Genomic DNA, 21,062 nt, shown 5'->3' with positions numbered 1-21,062 from the left:
GCTTTCCACTAAAAGCATAAAGAAAAAAATCACTTGCATTTCTGCACAGCTTCATGCCATGAGTTCATAAAAGAATATAAGCAATCTTAAATAACAGTAAACATTAAATTGTTCCTAAATATTACAATATAATATGCAACCTAAAAAATAAATTACATAGGCTAAATATTAAGAAATAGGTGGGAAAACATTCATATGTGTCATGTCTTTTGTGGAATCATTTAATACAATTCTCACAATAAAATAAAACACATTTCATTTATGTGGCAGTCATAACACTGGGCTATGCTGACAGCCAAAAAGCACAAAGGCTCTCTGAGAAACCAAGAACACTGCTTTAAAAAAAAAATCATTTTACAGGAAACACAGAAATAGAACAATAGAACCAACGCAACAGGGAAATGGGGAAAACTGACCTATAAAATCACAAATCACAGCAAACAAAAAGAGATGACATTATGTGGTTAATGAATTGAGGCCATTATAACCTTACATACTTAAATATGAATAAATCACAAAGAAAATGTTATATTGCAAATTAATAAAGCAAGAATTATAAATAAATGCCAGAAGATCCTTTTTAAGTGTTTGAAGTAATAAAATAACGATCTGATAGAATTACCTGGAAAACTTACTTATGCAGTGTGTTGATGTGTCCAATGGGCCCATGCAAAGGAGACAGTTATTGTAGTTATTGCATTATGAGTTCAGATATCACATTTGACTTTGTCAAAGTCTTTAGCAACTTTGTGACAATGTGTAAATAAATCGTTATATTAGCCATTTTCTACATACTGTCTTGTCACTTGTTATATATGCTAGAGTTTTTACCAAAAAATAAGCAGATTAAATAACTTTATTACTAATAACTCCTAATATGCATGCTTGCAAATGAGTCAGAATATGATATCTAATTGGCCTTAGTGTTTCTTTCATTATGTAATTTACAAGTAGATGTATTTCTTCAAATCAAAGCAACAAAAGATGTTAAAAATCACAACTTCATTCTTAGGAGTCATGTTCAAATGCATAACCTGTCTAATTTCAGTTCAGTTTCTAAAAATCTTCCAAGTTTCTTTCATTTATTCAATAAATGCAATCTTAAAATGTGATCCAATAATTTGAAAAAAAAATTACAGGGAGAGAGTATGACATAAAACAACTGAAACTGGGGAAGGTCTGGGAAAGCCTCTTTGAGAAAGTTACATTTAAATCAAGATCTGAAGAACGATCGTCAGTTAATCAGGTAAAGGCTGGAAGAAAAGAATTCCAGGCAAAGGACACTGCAGAAAGAAAGAAATGTAACATGTCCAAGGAAAGAAAGGACTTCCTGTGGTAAAAAGGAAACAGAAATGTACTGGTACTAGAATAAGTATGAAGCCAGATACCATTTAAGGTTTTTACAAACCATATGAAGGATGATGCATTCTATGTGCAATTAGAAGCAATCAAGAAGGTCTGGGCAAAGGAGTGACATAATCTGACTGTAGATTGTGTTCATCCTTTGCTCAAACCTTTTTGATTTTAAGATGAGTTCTCCTGCAGCTCAGTGTGTCAAGTGTCCTTTGTACAGGTAACCCTAAGATACATACCCTTAAACTTATATAAAAGCCCTAGCAATTATTTGAGCCCTTCCTATCTTTCAACCCTTATCTCCCATACACATCCTCTGGTAAGCCAATCTCTCTCTTGATCTCAGTTTGCCTTTTCTTACCTCCATGACCCTGAATATGGTGCTTCTACCTGGCAAATCTTATCTTCCCTCTATCCAGATCTTATGCATCATTCAAGACCTACATCAACTTCCTTGGCTCCTAATCAGCCTTCATGACTATTCTACCCTACTTGTAGTTCTCTCCTCAAAATTCATATTTATTTAACCAGCACTTACTTTATACTAGGCAACTGCCTAAGCAATTTAGGAATAATTAATTTAATCTTCATAACTACCTATGTCATCCCTAATTTAAAGATAAAGAAGCAGAGGCACAAAGATCAGAAAACATGCCCAAGGTCACACAGCAAGTAAGCTGCTAGTCTTTCTCCAGAGTCCATGCTATAACCATGGAGCTATGGTCTCTCACTTATTGAACACATGCCCCATTTACAAGTAATCTAAAAATGTCTCCGGCACCTTTCAGATAACTCTGTATGCTATTTAACTTGGGTACTGATATGCGATGGTGATGATAATGATAAAACAAATAACATCTTTTTTGGTACTTGTGTTCTAAGTGTTTTACAGGTATCAACTCATTCAATCCTCACAATAACCTACTAATCCTCACAATAATCCTAGTAAGTGGGTTATATTATTATTCCCATTTTAAACATGACGAAACAGGCAAAGAGTTGAATAACTTGCCTAAAGACATTTGGTTAGCAAGTAACAAAAGTGAGATTTGAACCCTGACCATTTAGCTCCACAGCCTGTGTCCTTAAACAAGGTTATTCAAATTCATCACAACACTGGAACTCAGGAAAGCGGAAAGAAATACAACTAAATAATGAAATGATTTCCAGCTGTCTCAGTGAAGTCTGACTGTTCCTCCCCTATTGAATGTTAAATATGCATCATCTTATCATATGGACTTTTACCTCTATTAAATTTACTATGTAGATTTTGCTTTCCACACTTTATGGAAATGTAGCTTAATAGAAATTCACACATTTCAGCAGCTTAGTAAGACTAAAGAGAGGCATCATCTTAAAGTGCTTCTTCCTCTGCCCACAAACAATTACACTGAACATACTTAATGAAAAAAGTTACTAGAAAATTTATAATGTTTAAATAATGAGTAATACAGTTCATCACATATACATACATACTTGTATCTATATAAGTATCTATTATTATTTAAATTTGTGAAATACATTTTGATTTGACCAATACATTTTATAAGTTTTAATAATAAATGTCATAGTTGCCACACACACACGAAGAACTAAAATTTAAAGTAATAAAAAACTTACCATTTAATATATTGAAGGCTTTAATTTTGTCCATCTTTCTTAGAATCATTTTAGGAATCACAGCATCAAAATAATCTAAAAAGTGTTTCCTTGTGAGTACTAACAGACTTTTGAGTTCAGCAACAGAAACTGTTTCAGGCTGCTTTGCCAACTTTCGTCTTTCTATAAGACAAATCAATACAATTGACTTATTTTGTATTCTCTTTGGAGCTCATCTACTAGTCTTTTGTGGAAAATATTTTCAGAAGTAAAACAAGTGAATTTCTCTAGTAAATCAACATTCCTGTTTTCAGGATTGTAGGCCTTCTTTCACTTTAATCCTATTTGTAGATAATGGGAGAATTTCCAGTTATGTGAGACAAACAGAAGTAATTCATTGATACTATAAGTTGATAACAGATAAAGGCAGGTTTACTAAAGCCTTCAGAAATATATTGCAGAGCATTAAAATGGTCTTATGTTCATGGTTATGTAGAAATAAAACCTGTTAGACTTTCAGTTAAATATGGTAGCTTGGCCACTTCTGTTTCTTCTTCTCAAAACCTAAAATCACAGCAAAGAAATAAAAAGGGAGAACAAAAGAAGGAATGATAAATAATGACATTTTTCAACAAATTTTGGAAGACATAAATGACCGAGTGGTAACGGAGTCTGCAAAGCAGAGGAAGAGCCACCTTGGATGCCTGTAGAGAGGCACTACCGAGGAGTATAAGAGCTGGTGGTGAGATGCTGGACTGAAACAGGACTGGATATAGCACAAGAAGTCAGAACTGCAGGTCCTTCCCCTATGCAAGCTATTCCCATTAGATAGGCAACACTGCTTGCATTTTTTTTTCTTTTTTTTTTTTTTGTATGGAACATCAGGTATACGAAAAGATAGTATTGAGGCTGGGGTTAAAACTAAGGGATTAAGGAAAAGTCTATTCATTGAAAGGTTGGACTCCAAGCTTTGATACCAGAAAGCTAACATCCACAAATGCCCCACTGGAAATATCAGAGGATTCTCCTTTGGTTAAACTGAATGCTGTCAGAGAAAAGAACTCTAGATAGCAAGGGGTGGAGTTAGGGGTAGAAGCTCATGAACAAAATGTTGAATTGTCACTTCACCATACTATAGTGAAGCTTGACAGATATTACTTTAGAAGTAAGCATACAAAACTTCCATTTCAAAATAGGATGGAAACAAAAGAATCTCCAGACATTTAAGGAAAGGTGTTGAGGGGGAGAGGCAGCTCTTTATTTCCCTGTGCAAAGATTTGATTCAGTTAACACTTTCAGCTCCCCTCTTCCTTCCCATCACTCACTGAGCTAGTCATGAACAAAGCATGCTCTGATAGATTCTTCTGACTTTCATCTGAGTGAGCAAGTCTTCAGGATGTATTTTCTCTGCAGACTTCTGCTGCAGGGTTGGTCTGCAGTTGCCTAGCTCTGACAGCCATTCAGTGGCAAAATTCGATGCTGGGTGTATGTATAAGAAGGCCAACTTGGCCATAGATCTAAAAAGCCATATCCTTTAGTACAGCTTTCATCTATAATTTCTCTCCATCTGTATATTTCTTACATTTATTTTTCAGTTGGTTCAAATGTTGGGGGGAGAAGTGGGTATTATTCATTGGAATCCCAAACTAAAAAGCATCCAAAAGAGAGACTAAGGCAAACAAACAGAAAAAAGGGAGTCCAGCAGAAACAAAAGCATTGTAGAAAACTAAACAAAGTTTGCTATAATTTTCTCATAGACATATGAGAAGATACTGCACCCATGAAATAAGTACAGGATGCTTTGATAAAGAAAAAAAAAATCAATGAACAAAAAATGACTCTAAAATTAAGCACACGAGACATCAGATTTCAAAAATTCCATAGAAGAGCTGCAAAATAAAATGGAAGATATCCCCCCAAAACTAGAACAAAAACATAGTAATATGAAACTAGGAATGGAAATCAGGCATTCTGTCCAGAAAAGTCAATATCTAGTAAGAGCTCCAGAGCTCCAGAGAGAGAAAGAGAGAGAGAGAATGGGAGGAAGAAAATTATTTAAAAGATAAAAAAAAATTCAGATTTCAAGATATGACTCTCCCATTTAAATTGCCAATCAACTACACAGTTCAATAAATGGGGCTGGTGGGGAAGAGGGGAAAGATAAACACAGTGTGACTCAGAGTAAACCTTCTAGAGACAATGATTCTGGAGACAAAGTTTCCAGAAAGTGGGTAAAAACCAAACAAACCAAAATTAGATTACCACAAAGAATAGGAATTATATTTGACTTCGCAACAGAAACATAGCAAAGCAGAAGACAATGAAGTAGTATCATTGAAATTCCGAGGGAAAATGATTTTTAACCTAGAATTTTATTAGTGAAGTAAATAAATTTTCAGACATGCAAGAACTCAAAAAATTTATGCTCCATGAACTTTTGTTCAAAAAGTGACTGGAAGAAGTGCACCAACCGAACAAAGGCATAATCCAAGAAAAAGGAGAATAAGGGGTCTAGGAAAAAGAACATTCCAAAAGAAGAAAAGAGGAAAGGGAAATCTTCAAGATATTAGCAAGATATAAGCAATCAGTCCATAGTCGAGCAAAATATGAAACACTCCAGGAAAGAAAACAATAGAGAAATAAAAAGGAACTGATGTATTTGAATACACAATGAATGTTAATGATAGGAGTGCAGCAGAAATGTTGGAGCCTCTGGAAAAACATAACAATGTTTTGTCTATACAGAAGAGTAGGCAAATTTAAAATAAGGTGATTATCAACCATAAGAGAAACAAAGAATTATATAAGAGAGATCTGATCATCATCATTTATTACATGGCTCAACAGTAAACTTATTTATAAAATTATAATAATATTAAAGCCAACCACTGATTTAACCAAAATTCATGATTTCACTTGAAGAAGCAGAAAGAGAAAGTGAGGATTATGTGGGAAAGTGAAGTTTTTATCTTCCATAGTTAGATGTTAAGATAATGCCTGAAACTGGTAAATCAAGAAATAGCAGCATATGTACATTATTTGTATAGGGGTCCACCTGGAAGAGCTGAGGATAGCTGTCTATAAACACAGGGACTGAAAGATGGGGAGCCATGGGTAGTGCATTGCTGTTTGCCACTTGAAGCTTTTTCAGTATCATTTGATTTTTCAAACTATATCCATGTATCACTTTGATAAAAATAGTCCATTTTAAAACACTTCTAGACTAGTAACATTTTCTTCCACAATAAAATACTAACCTAGAAGTTCATAGAGAATTCAACAAAACACACATTTATTAATTTTAAGAGCTTACTGCCTAAAAAGCACTGTACTGTGTCCTTAGACACAGAGGATTAAAGCATTATTACATTACACTACCTGAGGTCAGCACATAAATAATGCAAGGGAGTAGAATAAGAAGGAGGCAACCAGTGTCAAGGTTCTACTTTAGAACATCAGCTTCATGATACAAGCCTCTGTAAAATCCTGCATCACCAATGTGGACATTGGTAGGGTCCTTCCAAATCTGACCCAAGATAACTAACATTCCTTCCACAATCAAGAATATTAGTAACAGTAAAATGAGAGCTGTAATATATTCTGCCTCTATTACATCCTCTTAGTGAGAAAATCATAAGGTTCATTGTCTTTTTGTGCACAGTCTGCTGGGAGCCATTCTAAAACAAAAAGTTACCGATGGTTTGGTTTTATCTGGAAGATGTACGCAGTAATCTGCTTCAGAAATTAGCCCCTATGTTTTTATTAATGTTAAAAATATACTCAAATCTGGCCGGGTGTGTTGGCTCACTCCTGTAATCCCAGCACTTTGGGAGGCCGAAGCGGGTGGATCACCTGAGGTCCAGAGTTCGAGACCAGCCTGGCCAACATGAAGAAACCTCATCTCTACTAAAAATACAAAAATTAGCCTGGCGTGGTGGTACATGCCTGTAATGCTAGCTACTTGGGAGGCTGAAGAACAAGAATCACTTGAACTTGGGAGGTGGAAGTTGCAGTGGGCCAAGATCATGCCACTGCACTCCAGCCTGGGTGACAGAGCAAAATTCTGTCTCAAAAAAAAAAAAAAAAATTATATATATACACCCACACACACACATACACACACACACTCAAATCTGAACCTGAACCTGACCTATATTTATTAAACCTGTCAATTATATTACAATTTGAAGAAGAGAGTAAGAATCCATATTGACCTTAATGATTAAGAAATGGAGACAGAAAACAGATAAAGTTTACAAGTTATGAGCAGGATAATTTACCTAGGTAAAACATAGTCTTCACACAAATGAGTTTGCATATAAGTGGCAGATAAATATTTGAGAGAAAAACATTGGACTAAAGTCTAAAAATGAGTTAGCATAAGAATGCTATTTTCCTAAGAAAGCTAGTAATAACTAAGGATTTATTAAAGAAAAATGTAGAAGCAGAACATCCAAAGGAATCAGCAGATCGAGCATAAGCTTTGCACTGTGTTTTATAAATTTAACAAAGATGTAGGGAGCTCAGAGTAGAGACTGCAATACTGGAGCAAAATGGTAATACTGCTGTTTTCATACTTATCTTGCATCATACTGAACAGTCTTTTATTTAAAAATTGTTCAGCATTCTTCAGCCTTTTCTTGAAAAATCAGTGAAACAAGATTTTTAATATTTCCAAATACAAAAAGTCATAAATTACCAATAAATTTGGTAAAATATAAGTCACAAGCTTACAAATTTTAAATATCATTCTAATTAAATAGTATTAGATGTAATTTTCAAAATAAAATTAATGAAAATAAACTAATTTTAAAAAATAAGCCCTAACAAATTTTATTTCGTGTTATTTTAAAAAACAAAGTGCCTCAATAGTGTTATTAGTGAGTACATTTTTGAGTAAATTTTTGTGCAAATTTTTCTAGCTATTCTTTCTAATTTAGTATTAGAGAAATAGTGGAAAAAGAGTAACAAGCCTACCCCATGTTTTGTTGATAATTTGAGGAAATCTTTTTGAACAAATTTTGTTTTCCTGTAAACACTATAATCTCTGTATGGATATTGAACCACTATTTTTTTTTCCAAAGAGAGCTGTTCCCATTCTATTCTTTACTTTTTATCATGTACAAATAAGTTAACTGCATTACTTTAAGTACTTTTATATTCACACTTCACTTATTTGAAAATCACTGAAGTAGACACTTAAGACATGCTTACATTGGAAACTTTCTTTTGCTGTTGTTTGCCTCTGCAAATGCCTCTGCAAATGCCTTTTGAGACACAGGCATTCTAAACAGATGCATCTTTGTCTCCAAGTTTTTAATCCAGTATTAACTCTCTGGGTAGAGAAGAGATTTGTTCAGTAAGTATTTTCATCATAAATAGATTAACTGGATCATTTATCTGAATCAAGATTTAATGCTTCCGATCGCAAATTGGCCATTTCATGGACATACCCAGAGCCAGTGTCTCTAGCAGCAACTAGCTCTAAGGTTGTCTTCAGTTTCAGGTTCCCACCTTACTCTTTGCCCAGTCTAGTGGCATCCCTGCGATTTTTTATTTTTTTTATTTTTTTTATTTTTAGCATTTCTGTACTCTCTCCTGCCCTCTCACCAACTCTGTTGAACTTTTCACTCACACCTCTAGGCAGCAACCTAGTTATAGCTGTCATATTTCCCTTCCCACACAACCAGGAGGGATGGCCCTCTTGGGGTTAAGTCTTCTCCTTTCACAAAGAAGAGATGCACCAGCTTTAGAGAGGTCCCTGCTCTTCTGAAAGTTTTTCTGTTTGGAAAGGTGAGGAACAGAGGTGAAGATGAATCAGTGCAGATGTTGAAGGAACTGAGTTATAAAAGCTGCCAGAGGCATATTGGCAAGGAAATCAGGGCCTGACGGGTTTTTGGCAGGAATAGAGCAAAGTTAAAAAATGAATAATACAGCTGGCTGATGTCTGAAATAAACATTTTATAACCATAACAATACTGGTATTTCAGTATATATGTGTGTGTATGTATTTATGTATTTGTTGGTTATAGCATGTACTACACTTTATTAAAAATGATTTGCCTTTCTAATTACACCTTCCTTGAGCAAACATCATTTTCTTGGTTAAAAAAACAACACACCAATGGTTAGAGGAGCTCAAGACTAAACAGTTACCCTGGATTTTTACAATTGAAAAAGTTTGCAATCTTTACATGAATAATTGAGACCAACTATTCTAAAATTATCTTCTATTGAATAGGTAGGCTACTGAATTCACAATTTTTAATACGTTTTTAAAGAAAAGAATGATAGTTCTTATTTTATAATATATGTAATACATAATTCAAATAACTTTTTTTCTACATACAACTAAGGAGAACTCACAATTTGAATCAATTTCTTAGAAATTACATAACAATAAATAAGTTCAATTAGGCAACAAATGAATGCTTAAAATTTGTATTAAAAAATAAGACTGATAGCCAAATTAACTGTAAAAGAGAAAAAATGTGAAATTATGACTCTTTTCTGAATAAGATAAATCTATAATGCCAATGTCACTTAGTACATGAAATGTTCTTACTTATTATTGATGATCATTATTAAACTCTAAGAATCAATGCTCAAGGTAACACATTAATTTCCCTAAGACTTGCATTTTTTCCTATTTGTAGCACCCAACTTCCGCTACAAAAATATATAAAAAGATATTTTAACAAGAGTTATACATATAAAAATAAAACTTACATACCTTCTCTAGCATACAATTAAAAACAAATTTTGAAATACAAAATTTGCCTGTTGAAATACTTTTACAAATGTTAACAGTGATGTACAAATAAACAGAAATATTCTGAATCTAGTGAAAATATCTCTTCTACTCTACATCATTGCTTTCAAAAATAGTTCTATAATTAAGTAGCATAACTAAAAGATAAACTATATAAGAAAAAGTGTGCAAATAAAGGTAGCTTATGTCCAAACAAGTCAACATTTTTAGGGTAGGATAAAATACACAAATTGTTACTTACTTAGGCATTCTTCCAAAACTAAAACTTGAACATTAGCTAACTGTTTCTCTCTCTGTACAATCTGCTCCCCAGAAAAATGTGGAAGTGATAATAAGTCAAAAGGAAAACCTGAGAAATAAGGGGAAAAAAAGGTCAATATTAATGATGCCCTTTGCCAACAATTAGTACTCAGTTCCTGGGAAATGTGTTATAGCAAGGATTTAACAAAAAATAAAAGTCAATCACTTACCTCTCTCGACCTTACATATTTCAAAGTAAATAATAATAATAATTAAGCAGCAGAAAATAAGCATACTCAATTATTTTGCATTTTAAACATTGACCTGATTTTTAAATTGAGGGAATTTAGATAGCAAAGTAGAATTCCCTGAATCACATTTTCTTCTACCTGATCAGAAATCACAGATAGGGAATGGTAGCTAGTCTATAAAGATATCCCCAAAAGCCATTGAATGAACCACATCTCCTGTTATTCCTTTTTGTGCAGTCCCCTCCACAATGAATCCAACCTAGATAAATGTGCTGGATGGTCCCATGATAGCCTTAGCCGTGTCTCTCTCCCCATTCTTCATGCCCATTTTACTCAGAATAACTGCAGAATGCACTGGAAATGTACTATCTTGAAATAGGGAGGAACTGCCCAGGATAGCTTGGGTTTTTTTCCTCTGTCCCCTAAAAGCAGGATGTCCTTCAAAGCGTTGCCCAATGAGTCACATGGCCCCTGAAATATAGAAGCCAGGTCAGGCTACCTTTTGGGGTCCCTTAGCTGTGGTGCAAATGGCGTACATGCAGTCAAGACTCCATCTGCCCTGGGAAGCTTTCGTGAGCCTTGGGGGCCTGGCTCACAACAGATCCTAGGCTTCTTTTGTTCCTTGCTGCCTATCTGTAAGTAATAAATCTGCTTCATATAACTTGCATGTGAGTGTGTTCTGTCACACCGGACTAGGACAAATTGGTAACCAGTACATGGTGGACCTAAATAGTAGCCCATGGGGCAACATAAAGATGTATTTGGACTCCCGTTACTGGTGGCTGGCATAGTGATGATCTTCCCTATTCTCCACGCTGTGGCAGTCCTCCCTTAAGATTGCTAATTATTGGACATGCTTCACACTATGTAACAAATAATGTAACGTAAACGTGACACTGAATGACTTCTAGCTAGGAAACAGAAAGCCTTGTAGCTTCACAGAACAATTGCTGTAAGTCAGCAACCATATAAGAAGTCAGCCTAGGCCGGGCGCAGTGGATCACGCCTGTAATCCCAGCACTTTGGGAGGCCAAGGCAGGCAGATCACGAGGTCAAGAGATCGAGACCATCCTGTCCAACATGGTGAAACCCTGTCTCTACTAAAAATACACAAATTAGCTGGGCATGGTGGTGCACACCTGTAGTCCCAGCTACTTGGGAGGCTGAGGCAGGAGAATTGCTTGAACCTGGGAGGCAGAGGTTGCAGTGAGCGAAGATTGCACCACTGCACTCTAGCCTGGTGACAGAGAAAGACTCTGTCTCAAAAAAAAAAAAAAAAAAAAAGAAGTCAGTCTGCCCTAACACCATGATATTGTAAGGAAGCCCAAGCTAGCTGTGAGGAAAGTGCCTGTGAAGAGAAAATCAGACCTCATCTGTTCCAGTCATCCTAGCCCAGGCACCAAACATGGGTGTGAAGAAACTATCTTAGACATCAAGTCCTGTGGAATCTTCAAATGACTGGAGCCACCGTTGTATGTGACTGTAATCATATGCAGGACCTCAAAATAGAAACATCCAACTGAGCTCATTCAACCCACAGGATCACGAGAGATAATAATAAACTCCTATTTTTAAGCCAAATTTGGGGTAGTTTGTCATGCAGCAATCAATAACATAAATAATAAAGCCTGGGAAGAAGAGGGAAAGATGGGCAATAAAATAGAACATGTGGCTTGAGACGATATAAATGAAAATGGGAAATATAGCAAAATATATGTATTTAAAGTGGAAAATACTAAAAATTTCATTTTTAGAATTGAAGGCTGATCTACTAAACTTTACTAGGTATAATGTAAAAGCAATTTGCTCTTTGCACATTAAATTGTAAAAATATGTCATAATATGTTTTAAATAAAAGGTAAATTAATGAAAGAGAATGGAGTTGGGCGAAAATAAATTCATTAAATGTTTAGTATTTCTTCTACTTAAAGCCACATATGCTAACCACACACACAAACAATGTAAACATGTTTTTCTACCTGAAGTTAACACTTACTCAATTTGGCTTCTTCTGTCTTTGTTTTCATCTTTCCATGAATTAAATTGAGTGCAAATGAGCCATTGATCTGGTTGGCTGAGTGAATCAATGTGGCTTTACATCTTCTATTGCCATTACCTTGTAACAAGAGATAATAGCTAGAACACTCTCCTTTCACTTCAACATCTGGAACTAAACAAAAACAATTATCTTGTTAAGTATGTGAAAATTCAGCACACAACACAACAGAACCATACATTTGATCCATAGGATATAATAAAATTTTTTGTTATTTTAAAACAAGCTGTTAATACATTCAGGGCTAGTAGTTGTTCATTTAATTGAGAAAGCTGTTAAAGCAAAAAATCATAACAATTACAAAGCATAAATCTTTTATTTTAAATTAAAAGTATGTGTACTCACTCTTTAACTTTTGATATGGCTTATCAGAGTTCTACAGTATATTTCTTAAATAACAACATCAATAATGTTTACAGCTTCCATTTCTTTAAAGAAGAATAAACTGATTCCTACAAACACCAACTTAATTGGTGGGAGCAGAAGGATACAGCTATACTTGGGAGCTGGGAAGCTTTTTGCTTCTTGCCCTTTTTGCTTCTTGCAGTGGGCATCCATAATGTATTTTAAAGAGGGAATGGAGAGCATTCATTAATCTGGCATGCCAGTTATGTGAAGGTCAGTTAAGACAGCGTCTAGTATATTTTAAAAGCAAATCAAGTGAGGGTTATAGTGAAGGTTGAAGAAAAACTGTGAAGCCTTTGAGATTAAAAATAGAAGTAGAATCTTTCTTTGTTGAAGATGGTGAGTTGGACATAAACATTTATATTCACTAGCTCCTGAAATTCCACTAAATGAGAATAAAGAAATCTTAAAAATAGCATAAATCTACAAGAACTAATATCTGGAAGAGACAACGACAACTAAAATTTGAAAGCAGAAAAGCATATGAACAATTGGTAACAAACTTCAATCTCTCCACTGCTAAGGAGCTGAGAAAAACAGCAGAGAAAGCCCCAAAGCAACACAATTTATACACGCGTCCTCAAGAGGCTCTGGAATGGTGACCCCAGATGGCACTGGAAGCAAAATGAAGCTGGAATAGGAACAGAGTTTGAAAGTCAACTTGAGAAACAGGCCTTCTGATCCCTTATTCTATTCAGGCAAATGACTGTCAGAAGATTAGAGGCTTATTCTCTGGAGAGGGTAAAACGAAGTGTCTTTGGCTTGAGATATATAAGGCAGAGTTAAGGGTTGATTGATTATCAGGGAATCAGAGTGAATGCTTACCACTTAAAAAAGTTATCTATGTCTCTATTTCCCTTAAGTTTATTTTAGGGGCTATGAGGATGGCAGGGTGAGAAAGTCTGTGGACCCACTCCCCAGCAATACAAGCACAAGCGGTGAAATGATCCTAAGGGTATATACCAAATTAAGAAACATTTATTCAGGAAAATATACTAAGATTAGGATTGGGAAGAAGCACGTTGGACAGATTGGAGCTTCTATCCATTGAGTTGGGAATGGGTTGGGAAGAAGCAGGTTGTGGCTTAGTTTTTAAGAGTCCGAAGCACTTCAGCCGCAGCCTGCTTTTCCCCACCCATTCCCAACGCAGATGGACAGAAACTCCAATCCAAGCGGCTGTGGCCAAAAAGATGGGTCTCCCTCTTCCCTCGGCTTCCAATAAAGGGTTACAGCATCTCACGGGAAGGAGCAGGCTGTCAGCAATTTCTCATCCCCTCATTCTGAGTTGAAAAGACTAAATTCCTGATGCATATGATGAGAATTCAGGGACTTCCTTTCTCCACCTAGCCCCTACTCATAAGGCAGAGGTTCTACCCCAGGATAGGAAAGCTGAGAAAATAGGCACCCAAATGTCTTCACCTCAGCGCATTCACAGGGCAGTTTCTACACTGGGAGAGGTATATAAAGAAGACCAGAAGCTACATGCTGGCCCAGCTACCGAAGTAGTGGCTCAGAGATTTTGCCCAGGGGAAGAGACCTTAAAACAGAAGGCCCTAAGCACTACCCAAAGAAACTGACTTTATCTGACTCAGATTGCGGGTAAGTTGGAGCCTAAAGGTGGTCTCAAAAACTACGGAGACTTGGTAATAAGCAAATAAAAGGAGGCTAGTAGTTCACTTAAGTAAGAGAAACAAGCAAAAGATCTAGTTCATTAGAGAGAACCTGGGAATGAGACAGCTAAGAAGCGTCATCTTGGTGTCAGAATTCAAATCGAAGAATGGCCACAAAAATGAATCAAATTTAAATGGATGTGGAACAATTTAAGCCCCAGTGCATTGTCAAAAACAATAAAGCAATGAGTGAAGATGGCAATTAGTGAGGTATAAAGTAGCTACATGTAATAGCAAATGAGGCAGACAAAGAAGGTATCAGGGAAAGGCAAAGTGAGTCAGGTTGAGACCACTGGATTACCAGGGTGAATGTGGCCACACTGAAGGCCGCACCCTCTGAAGAGTGACACCGAAGTCAAACAGACTTCATTAAAATTGCCTAGCCAACTCATACAACAAATAAATATGCAAACAAGAAAACAAACCTAATAAGGGGGGAGATAAATTATTAACCAATAGCTACAATATATTACCTAAATTGTCATCTTTATCAAGAAATTATGAGACATACAAAGAAACAGGAATGTGTAATACCTACAGAAGGGGAAAAGCAAGTGACAGAAAATACTTGTGAGAGGTCCCAGAAGTTAAATATAACAAAGACTTCAAAGCAAACATTATAAATACGTTTAAAGAACTAAAGGAAACCATGCTTAAAGAAGAAATGAAAGGTATGATGACAATGTCTCATCAAATAGAGAACATAGATGAAAAGATATAAAATAAAAACCCAATGGAAACACTGGAGTGGAAAAGTACAATAAACTTAAAAGGACTAAAATCATTAGTCCTTTTAGACACTAATAATTCAAAGAAATTTGGGGAATTAACAAATATGTGGAAATTAAACAACACACCAACAAATAACCAATGGGTCAAATATGAAATCACAATGGAAATTTAAAAATACTCTAAGATAAATGAAAGATATAAAATTTATCAAATATAGCTGAAGTAGTATTAAAGATCTCAATCAATAAGCTAACCTTCTACCTTAAGACACTGAAAAAAAGACGAAGCCCAGCAATTCCACTCCTAGATTTATACTGAAAATAATTTTAAGCCTGTACCTTTATATTCAGAGCAGCATTATTCATAATAGCCTAAAAGTGTCAACATCCCAAATGTCCATCAACTGATGTGTGGATAAATAAAATGTGGTATATCTAAGTGATGAAATATTATTCAGCAATAAAGAGGATGATGTCCTGGCATATGCTACAGCATGTACAGCATGGATGAACTTTGAAAACATTATACTAAGTCCAAGAAGCCCGTCACTAAAAACTAAATATTATATGATTACACTTCCATGACATGTCCAGAACAGTCAAATCTATACAGACCAAAATAGATTGCTTAGGGGTAGGGAGGAGGAATGGGTGGTGGAAATGCGCAATGATTGCTAACGCGTATGGGGTTTCTTTCCGGGGAGATTAAGATGCCCTAAACTTGACTGTGGTGATAGTTGCACAATTCTGTGATTATATTTTAAAAGCTACTGAACTGTAAACTTTAAAAGGGTAAAATGTATGGTATGCATTATATCTCAATAAAACTGTATTTTTAAAAATTATCTTAGGAACGTAAAGTTCTGCTCACAAAAAGAAAGTTCTTGACAGTACTTCAGTTCCTTATAGACAACCACACAGCAAATAAAAGATTCTTTTATGTAGTATATAGAATGTAATATATACACACATATATATATATACATCCCAAAATACTAAGAAAGTACTGTAATTTTATTACAATAGCTACAGTTTATTTCATAGATAGGAAGATACCGTGGGTTATAGTCTATTCCCAAAAACAATGATGAAGTAACAAAAACAATTTTTACAATTAGATAGCTAGAGTGACATTAATTCTGTTCATAAACTGCAGTTTTAGAACATGAATTTAAATAAAGGTTATTAGAAAAGAAAAACACTTGTTGTTACCAGTTTTATTCAAAATTAAGGTTTGCCAAAAGATACAGTGACCTTAATTCATTTACCATTTTAGCTGCTTGCTGATTCAACTTATATATATATCTCTTCAATCTATGACATTCTTTCCACATTTATTTTAAATCTCATCACCTTTATTTGCATTTTAATCACTGAAGCTTGTAATTACAACAATCTTATTTTCCTCAAAAGAAAAATATTTACTGTAAACAACTCTCTTAGCCATAATGACTCTGCAGTCATTTAAAAAATGTTGCTCCAGATTTGGCAGGTGTTAATTGAAGACTTATTAAATAACTTTTATGTAAATGCCACAGAGAGTAACAGATTTACAATTAGCATACTTATTCCAGCCTCATCACTCTTCCTAAAGTAATAAGGGAAAATGATTACTAAAAAAAAGTCTGTCTATTTTCAACTGTTATGTTTACTTACATTATCATTTGATAAGGTGTTGGCTTGTATGCCCCTCTCCACCAAAAGCATACGTATATTTTGGATATACTATACAGATAAAATGGGAGAAGCAGAAACTACCAAGTGTCTATTAGTTGCATCAAAGTTTACAGATAACACATAAACCACAATAAAGTCTTATGTCTTTATTAGTATTAGCAAAAAAAATTCTTATATAACAAAAATCAAGTTATATTCTTTGTCAATGTTTCTTAGTTGTTCTTAAAACCTTATAATACTCATTTTTAACAGCTAATATGTAAACAAAATTATAATAATCTAAAGGATAAATAATATTCCACATGATGGAAGGAAAAAATATATCCCAGGACTACAGGGGAAACAGGATATTCTGGGTAAGTGAATATTCCGACTTACTGATAGTTATTATATATGTTCATAAAGAAATGGCAAAATAATATAACCAATTATTTTAATAATCATTCCAAAAATGAAATAATAAAACAAAATCTAGTTTCCAATGTAGGCATCTTAGGAGGCTATACTCTTTTCAACTATGAGATCACTGTTTACTTCTAGACTCAACTTTTGAAACAGCCCTTAGTGCCAGCTGGGGAGGCACAAGAAAAAAAAAATAAATCTAATTACTTTATATTCATAAATCATCTTCAAAAATGTATTTCCTAGCCTGATACCCCACCCTATTCATCAGACTAAGCTTTGAACAATTTAGCGTAAAACTAGACTGCCACTGAAATTGTTCAAGAAAATAACTGTGGCTCAATTTTAAAAAGAATCTAAAATAGTTAAAAAAAAAAAAAAAAAGATAGTACTGTCCGGGTGCGGCGGCTCATGCCTGTAATCCCAGCACTTTGGGAGGCTGAGGTGGATGGATCACGAGGTCAGGAGATCAAGACCATCCTGGCTAACACGGTGAAACCCCATCTCTACTAAAAATACAAAAAATTAGCTGGGCGTGGTGGCATGTGCCTGTAATCTTAGCTACTCGGGAGGCTGAGGCAGGAGAATCGCTTGAACCCAGGAGGTGGAGGTTGCAGTGAGCCGAGATCACGCTACTGCATTCCAGCCTGGGCAACAAAGCAAGACTCCATCTCAAAAAAAGAAAGAAAGAAAAAAAAAAAGAAGAATAGTACTGTTGAATAGGTGTATAACTCACTACTGTGAAAATTATAAAAACACAGGATTTATAAATTCCACCATGACTATTTTAAACAATTAAGTAATATTAGGATCATAAACTATATACATTTCCTCTCAATTACTATATAATAAAATACACAATTCGAAAGCTACAATGAATAGAGAAGCCATTCAGAAGATATTTCCAGATCTTACGCATTATGAACAGCAATGATTTCTTTATTGTTCAACAGACACAGAAGCATAGAAGATTGGACCGAATAACAAAAAGCTACTGCAGAATTTAGAAAGTGTGTACCTTCATTACCAATTTGATTCAAACAAGTTTGAGATACAATAAGGAAGTAGTAGTATTCTCATTTTCTAGATAAGGAATTAAAGGCCTAAAGTAGTGATTCTCAATTTTTTTTCTGCCTCAAAGCATCTAAAGGATTCTTTAGTGACAGTGATTTCACCTCGTGTTGGGGAAAGCACCACCTAGGGCAGAGGTTCTCAATCTTGGATATACATTTGAACCACCAAGGATGCTCTAACAAACCACTGACACCCTGGGTCCACCCCAGAGATTTGGGTTGAATTATTTTCAGGTGGAGCTCAGCTTGACATTTTTAAATAACTGTCAAGGTGATTCTAATTTGCAGCTGGTGTTAAGAATCATTGAACTAGAGAGAGAAACAAAACTCTGCATTTAGATTGAAGGACCTAAATGATTCTTAGAAAAAAAGTGATTCTTTAAATAACTGTAAATAACTGTCAAAATGATTCTAATTTGTAGCTGGTGTTAACAATCATTAAACTAGAGAGATAAACAAAACTCTGCATTTAGGTTGAAGGACCCGAATGATTCTTACAAAAAGTGATCCTTATAAAAAACAAAAACCTTTAATGATGTAAAATTACATATGTATTTACATAGGTACATATATATTAAAGTCTAACTTTAACAAATTTTGGGAAATGTAAACAACTGTGCATCCATCACTATGATCCAGTTTTGAGAAACTTCCATCACACCTTTGCAGTCAATCACCCTTCTACCCGTGGCCTCAGACAACCATTGATCTGCTTTCTGTCTCCTTCTGCCTTTTGTAGAAATTTCATATATATGATCTGACAATAAATAATCTAACCTTGTCTGACTTTATTTATAAACTTAGCACAATGTTTTTCAGGTACACCCCAAACTTTTCATGCCTTCTCATTCCTCAGTATTCCATTATATGCAAAAAAAAGATCTCTTCACCAGATGATAAATATTTGCATAGTTTCCAAGCGTTGGCTATTACAAATAATGCTTTTATAAACACCTGCATATAAGCCTTTGTGTAAACATACGTTCTCATTTCTCCTGGGTAAATATCTAGGAATGAAAGGGCTGGGTTGTACAGCCAAGTGCAAGTTTAACTGCCAAACTGTTTTCCTTACTAGCTGTGCTATTGAACATCCCCAGCAACAATGTGTGAGATGTGAAGTTTCTCCACATCCTCATCAACATTTGATAGTCACTGTTTTCAATTACAGCCATTCTAGTGAGTGTGTTGTAGAATCACATTTTGGTTGTAATTTGCATCTCCCAAGAGACTAATGATGTTGGGCATCTTTTCGTGGAGTTTACTAGTTATTCGTGTATCTTCTTTGGTGAAATGTCTAGTCAAGCATTTCACTCACTTATTAACTGGGTTGTTTTATTATATATAAAATTGGGAGAATTTTTCAAATATTATCTGTCCATTGTCAGATATACGACTGGAACTATTTTCTTTAAGTAGATTGTTTTTAAATGTTCTTAATAATGTTTATCAAAAAGTAAGCATTTTGAACCTTGGTGAATTCTACTTTATAAATTTGTTTTCTTTTTCTAATTTATAGATTTGTTATCTATGTTATCTTACAAAAGCTTTATAATTTTAGCTCTTGAATTAAGTTATATGATCCATTTTGAGCTAATTTTCATTTAAAGTAAAAGTCTAAATACATATATAAATATATATACATAATTTTTACATATGCATATCAATTCTTCCAGCAGTGTGTTGAAACTGTCCTTTCGCTATTGGCATCTGACTCTATTCTGTTCCATGGATCTATGTATTCTTAGCCCAATACCACAATGTCTTGATAACTGTGGCTTTATAATAAGTCATGAGATCAGGTAGCATAAGTTCTCAAATGTTGTTTTTCCTTTTCAAAATTGTTCTGGCCATTCTAGTTGCTTTGCTATTCCATATAAATTTAGGATCAGTTTGTCAATTTATTTTCTTTTTTTTTTGAGACGGAGTCTCGCTCTGTCGCCCAGGCTGGAGTGCAGTGGCATGATCTCGGCTCACTGCAACCTCTGCCTCCCAGGTTCAAACGATTCTCCTGCCTCAGTCTCCAGAGCAGCTGGGATTACAGGCGCCTGCCACCATGCCCGGCTAATTTTTGTTTTTGTTTTTGTTTTTGTAGAGACGGGGTTTCGCCATGTTGGCCAGGCTGGTCTTGAACTCCTGCAGTTTGTCAATTTCTATAGAAAGTCCTGCTGCAATTTTGATAGGCATTGGGTTCAATTTGGAGTTCTATCTTAATAATACTGAGTTTTCCAAACTCTAAATATGGTACATCTCTCCATTTACCTATATCTTCTTTAGTTACTCTCAGTAATGTTTTGGGGTTTTCAGTGTACTTCTTTTACTTCTTTTGGTAGACATTCTTCAATATTTTATTCATTAATTTCTGGTCTATTTCTTTCCTTCTACTCATTTAGATTAGGTCTTCTTGCTTACTGAGGTTGATGGTTAAATTATTGATTCTTGATCTTCTCTCCATTCTAAGATAAGCATTTCAGATATTCTTAGTACTGCTTTAGCTGTGTTCCATACATTTTATGTTTTGTTTTTATTTTCATTCAGTTAAAACTATTTTGTAATTTCCTTTTTGATTTTTTCTTTGACCTATAGGTTATTTGGAAGTGTGTTAATTCCCAAATAGTTGAGAGATCTCTCAGGATTCTTTCTGTTGTCGATTTCTAACTTAATTCCATTGAAATTGGAGGATATCGTGTGTATTATTTCTATCCTTTTAAATTTACTGAGATTCATTTAGTGGACTAGCATGTATACGGGTCTGTCCTGAAGCATGTTTCATATGTGCTTGAAAAGAATGAGTATAAAGTTAAGTGTACAATAAAGGTTGGTAGTCAAGTTACTT

General features: G+C 34.8%; 1 protein-coding gene across 3 annotated transcripts in view; it reads right to left on the bottom strand.

The window, feature by feature from the left end:
• Positions 1-21,062, bottom strand: part of MTBP (MDM2 binding protein) — an 87,999-nt gene that overhangs the window by 32,852 nt on the left and 34,085 nt on the right. For all 3 annotated transcript variants that reach the window (XR_008536817.2, XM_016959811.3, XM_016959812.3), the window contains exons 12-14: positions 12,212-12,385; positions 9,966-10,073; positions 2,974-3,135 (exon numbers count right to left, since the gene is read on the bottom strand). Coding sequence is in view for 2 of the 3 variants with exons in the window: in XM_016959811.3 (XP_016815300.2) it covers positions 2,974-3,135; positions 9,966-10,073; positions 12,212-12,385 (444 nt within the window). In the remaining variant the exon portion in view is untranslated. The remainder of the gene's footprint in view (positions 1-2,973; positions 3,136-9,965; positions 10,074-12,211; positions 12,386-21,062) is intronic.

The sequence above is a fragment of the Pan troglodytes genome, chromosome 7 (genome assembly GCF_028858775.2).
Source record: "Pan troglodytes isolate AG18354 chromosome 7, NHGRI_mPanTro3-v2.0_pri, whole genome shotgun sequence".
Lineage (NCBI taxonomy): Eukaryota > Metazoa > Chordata > Mammalia > Primates > Hominidae > Pan > Pan troglodytes.
This window is presented reverse-complemented; position numbering and strand designations above follow the sequence as displayed.